This window comes from Oryx dammah, unplaced genomic scaffold (genome assembly GCF_014754425.2).
Source record: "Oryx dammah isolate SB20612 unplaced genomic scaffold, SCBI_Odam_1.1 HiC_scaffold_2884, whole genome shotgun sequence".
Lineage (NCBI taxonomy): Eukaryota > Metazoa > Chordata > Mammalia > Artiodactyla > Bovidae > Oryx > Oryx dammah.
Genome location: NW_024072937.1, coordinates 1 through 4,662, shown reverse-complemented (window position 1 = coordinate 4,662; position 4,662 = coordinate 1). Strand labels below are relative to the sequence as shown.

General features: G+C 64.7%; 3 protein-coding genes across 3 annotated transcripts; all 3 read left to right on the top strand.

Annotated features, from left to right (window-relative positions):
• The first annotated feature begins 22 nt into the window (after positions 1–22).
• On the top strand, positions 23–1,300 carry LOC120859763 (dihydrofolate synthase/folylpolyglutamate synthase-like). Its single transcript, XM_040235746.1, has one exon. It carries the CDS (start codon positions 23–25, stop codon positions 1,298–1,300), a length of 1,278 nt encoding a protein of 425 aa, XP_040091680.1.
• A 643-nt stretch (positions 1,301–1,943) lies between these two features.
• LOC120859762 (colicin V production protein homolog) lies at positions 1,944–2,537 on the top strand. The gene is made up of 2 exons (XM_040235745.1): positions 1,944–1,950; positions 2,008–2,537. The coding sequence occupies exons 1-2, from the start codon at positions 1,944–1,946 to the stop codon at positions 2,535–2,537; spliced, it is 537 nt and encodes a 178-aa protein (XP_040091679.1).
• A 75-nt stretch (positions 2,538–2,612) lies between these two features.
• On the top strand, positions 2,613–4,121 carry LOC120859761 (amidophosphoribosyltransferase). Its single transcript, XM_040235744.1, has one exon. It carries the CDS (start codon positions 2,613–2,615, stop codon positions 4,119–4,121), a length of 1,509 nt encoding a protein of 502 aa, XP_040091678.1.
• Positions 4,122–4,662: the final 541 nt, after the last annotated feature.

Below are 4,662 nucleotides of genomic sequence, written 5' to 3'. Positions count from 1 at the left end.
CGGTTTCCCTGCCGGCCACTGCATGACCGAGCGTAGCCTGGGCGAGTGGCTCGCCTACCTCGAGCAGCTGCATCCCTCGGCTATCGACATGGGCCTGGAGCGTTCGCGCGAGGTGGCGCGCCGGCTCGGCCTGGGCAAGCCGGCGCCGCTGGTGGTCACCGTCACCGGCACCAACGGCAAGGGTTCCACCTGCGCCTTTCTTGCCAGCCTGATCGGCGTGCAGGGGCCGCGAGTGGGCGTCTACAGTTCGCCGCATCTGCTGCGCTACAACGAGCGGGTGGTTATCGACGGGCAGCAGGCGAGCGACGAGGCGCTGTGTCAGGCCTTCGCCGCGGTCGAGTCCGCGCGTGGCGAGATATCGCTGACCTACTTCGAGATGGGCACGCTGGCGGCCTTCTGGCTGTTCGAGCGTGCCGGGCTGGACGCCGTGGTGCTGGAGGTCGGTTTGGGCGGGCGTCTGGATGCGGTCAACCTGGTGGATGCCGACCTGGCCCTGATCACCAGCATTGGCCTGGATCATGCCGACTGGCTGGGCGATACCCGCGAATCGGTGGCCTTCGAAAAGGCCGGCATCATGCGCGCCGGCAAGCCTGCGCTGTGCGGCGATCTCGACCCGCCCGGGCCTTTGCTGCATCAGGTCGCAGTTTTGGATGCGCCCCTGTTGCTGCGCGGTCGTGACTACGACCTGAGCGTCGATGCGCAAGGCTGGTCCTGGTACGGCCTCGATCCGCAGGGGCGGGTGCTGCGCCTAGAGCAGTTGCCACTTCTCGATTTGCCGATGGAGAACGCCGCGCTGGCGCTGCAGGCCTACGCACTGTTGCCGCTGCCCTGGGACGAGGGGCGGATCGTTCAGGCGCTGCTCGCCACGCGGGTGACCGGCCGTCTGGATCGTCGCGCGCTGGATTGGCGAGGCAAGTCACTCACACTGTTGCTCGATGTTGGGCATAATCCCCATGCCGCCGATTATCTGGCGCAGCGCCTGGAGAGTCGCCCGGTCAGCGGCAGGCGCTGGGCCGTGTTCGGCCTGCTGGCCGACAAGGATCTGCCGGGGGTGGTCGCACCGCTCTTGAGTCTGGTTGCAGGTTGGGCCGTGGCGCCGCTCGATACGCCACGCTCGCGCTCCGCCGGTGAGCTGGCCGGGCACCTGCGGGGGTTGGGGGCTGCGGTGGCACAGTACCCGGACGTGCGTGCCGCGCTCGAGGCGCAGTGCGAGCAGGCTGCCGAGGGTGACGAGATACTGTTGTTCGGATCGTTTTTCTGCGTGGCCGAGGCCCTGGATTGGCTGGCCCGCCCGGCTTGATAAGGGGATTGGGGGATGGCAATGCTGGACAAGGGGCTCAAGCAGCGCATGGTCGGCGCTCTGGTGCTGGTGGCGCTGGCGGTGATTTTCCTGCCGATGCTGCTGTCGCGCGAGGACGAGATGCGTCGCGTGGTGGTAGAGGCCCCGGCCATGCCGCAGGCGCCCGCCACCGCCGAAATCGTGGTCGAGCCCGCCGAGGTGGTCGAGCCCGAGCAATTGCCGCAGGAGCCCTTGCCCGTCGAAGAGCTGGAGCCGCAGATCGTCGAGGTGCCGGAGCAGCCCAAGCCCACGCCAACGCCGCCTGCTGCCCAGCCGCTCAAGCCCGAGCCGGCCAGGACCGAGCAGGCTGCTGCTCCTGCTCAGCCTCAGGGGCGCCTGGATGCCAATAACCTGCCGATCAGCTGGTCGGTGCAGCTCGCCAGTCTGTCCAGCCGCAGCGGTGCCGAGAACCTGCAGAAAACGCTGCGCAGCCAGGGCTACAACGCCTATATCCGCACCTTCGACGGCATGAACCGGGTGTTCGTCGGCCCGCTGATCGAGCGTGCCGAGGCCGAGCGCCTGCGTGATCAGCTCAACCGCCAGCACAAACTGAGTGGTTTCGTCGTGCGTTTCCAGCCCGAGGCGGGCTGAGTCCATCGCCGAGATGCAACGCCCGGTTACCCGATTCGCCGGGCTCTGCTAGAATGCTCCGCCTTTTCCGCTGGTAGGCCGCACCGTGGTATTCACCTGGGTCGATTGGGCGATCATCGCCGTCATCGCCATTTCTAGTCTGATCAGTCTCAAGCGCGGCTTCGTCAAGGAAGCCCTGTCGCTGCTGACCTGGATCATCGCGGGTGTGGTCGCCTGGATGTTCGGTGGCGCACTGGCTCAGCATCTGGTCGAATTCATCGAAACCCCTTCCGCGCGGGTGATCGCCGCCTGTGCCATTCTCTTCATCGCCACCCTGCTGGTGGGGGCTCTGGTCAATTTTCTGATCGGCGAGCTGATCCGTGTCACCGGCCTGTCCGGGACCGACCGTTTTCTCGGCATGGTGTTCGGTGCCGCGCGCGGTGGCTTGTTGGTCGTGCTGCTGGTCGGGCTGATCAGCCTGGCGCCGGTGGAGCAGGATACGTGGTGGCAGCAGTCGCAACTGGTGCCGCATTTTCTGATGGTCGCCGACTGGTCGAAGAACCTCATTCTGGGGTGGTCCGATCAGTGGTTTACCGGTGGATCGGCTCACCCAGCCGATCTGCTTTGAAAGAGTGGCCGGTGCGGAGCAACCGCTGCACCGGTCGCTGAATTAGCCTGAATTATCTAGCAGGGGTCGTGGCACATGTGTGGCATCGTCGGTATCGTCGGCAAGTCGAACGTCAATCAGGCGCTGTATGACGCGCTAACCGTCCTTCAGCATCGCGGCCAGGACGCTGCCGGTATTGTCACCAGCCATGATGGCCGCCTGTTCCTGCGCAAGGACAATGGCCTGGTGCGTGACGTCTTCCAGCAGCGCCACATGCAGCGTCTGGTCGGCCACATGGGCATTGGCCACGTGCGTTACCCCACGGCTGGCAGCTCCAGCTCGGCCGAAGCGCAGCCGTTCTACGTCAACTCGCCGTACGGCATCACCCTGGCGCACAACGGCAACCTGACCAACGTCGAGCAGTTGGCCAAGGAAATCTACGAGTCCGACCTGCGCCACGTGAACACCAATTCCGACTCGGAAGTGCTGCTCAACGTGTTCGCTCACGAGCTGGCCCAGCGCGGCAAGCTGCAGCCCACCGAAGAAGACGTGTTCGCCGCCGTGACCCACGTGCACGAGCGCTGCGTCGGCGGCTACGCCGTGGTAGCGATGATCACCGGCTACGGCATCGTCGGCTTCCGCGACCCCAACGGCATCCGTCCGATCGTGTTCGGCCAGCGTCACACCGACGAAGGCGTGGAATACATGATTGCCTCGGAAAGCGTCTCGCTGGACGTGCTGGGTTTCACCCTGATCCGCGACCTGGCGCCGGGCGAGGCGGTGTACATCACCGAGGAAGGCCAGCTGTTCACCCGTCAATGTGCTGCCAATCCGAAATATGCGCCGTGCATCTTCGAGCACGTCTACCTGGCTCGTCCCGACTCGATCATGGATGGCATCTCGGTGTACAAGGCGCGCCTGCGCATGGGCGAGAAGCTGGCCGACAAGATCCTCCGTGAGCGTCCTGATCACGACATCGACGTGGTCATCCCGATCCCCGACACCAGCCGTACCGCTGCGCTGGAGCTGGCCAACCGCCTGGGCGTGAAGTTTCGCGAAGGCTTCGTCAAGAACCGCTACATCGGCCGTACCTTCATCATGCCCGGCCAGGCGGCGCGCAAGAAATCCGTGCGGCAGAAGCTCAACGCCATCGAACTGGAGTTTCGCGGCAAGAACGTGATGCTGGTGGATGACTCCATCGTGCGCGGTACCACCTGCAAGCAGATCATCCAGATGGCCCGTGAGGCCGGGGCGAAGAACGTCTATTTCTGCTCGGCGGCGCCAGCGGTTCGCTACCCCAACGTCTATGGCATCGACATGCCTAGCGCTCACGAGCTGATCGCTCATGGTCGCACCACCGAGCAGGTGTGCGAGCTGATCGGTGCTGACTGGCTGGTCTACCAGGACCTGCCGGACCTGATCGAAGCGGTCAGCGGCAGCAAGAAGATCAAGATCGACAACTTCGATTGCGCGGTTTTCGACGGCAAATACGTCACCGGCGATGTCGACGAGGCCTACCTGAACCGCATCGAGCAGGCGCGCAACGACGCCAGCAAGGCCAAGGCGCAGGCGGTCAGTGCGATTATTGATTTGCACAATAACTGAGCGGCACACTCTGCATGATCGATTGAAGTCCGGGCCCTAGTGGCCCGGCCTGTTTTCTGGATGAGGAATTGCTATGACACTGGAATGGGAAGCGGGTCGGCTCGACAGCGATCTGGATGGCGCAGGCTTCGATACCCTGGCGGTGCGCGCCGGTCAGCGCCGCTCACCCGAGGGCGAGCACGGCGAGGCGCTGTTTCTCACCTCCAGCTACGTATTCCGCACCGCGGTCGATGCGGCTGCACGCTTCGCCGGTGAAGTGCCGGGTAACGTCTATTCGCGCTATACCAACCCGACCGTGCGCACCTTCGAGGAACGCATCGCCGCGCTGGAAGGTGCGGAGCAAGCGGTGGCGACCGCTTCCGGCATGTCGGCGATCCTCGCCATCGTCATGAGCCTGTGCAGCGGCGGCGACCACGTGCTGGTGTCGCGCAGCGTGTTCGGCTCCACCATCAGCCTGTTCGAGAAGTACCTCAAGCGTTTCGGCATCGAGGTGGACTACGTGCCGCTGGCCGATCTCGATGCCTGGCAGGGCGCGTTCAAG

Coding starts and splice junctions, on each gene's coding strand:
- LOC120859763 (XM_040235746.1), top strand. CDS start 23: ATGACCGAGCGTAGCCTGGGCGAGTGGCTCGCCTACCTCGAGCAGCTG.
- LOC120859761 (XM_040235744.1), top strand. CDS start 2,613: ATGTGTGGCATCGTCGGTATCGTCGGCAAGTCGAACGTCAATCAGGCG.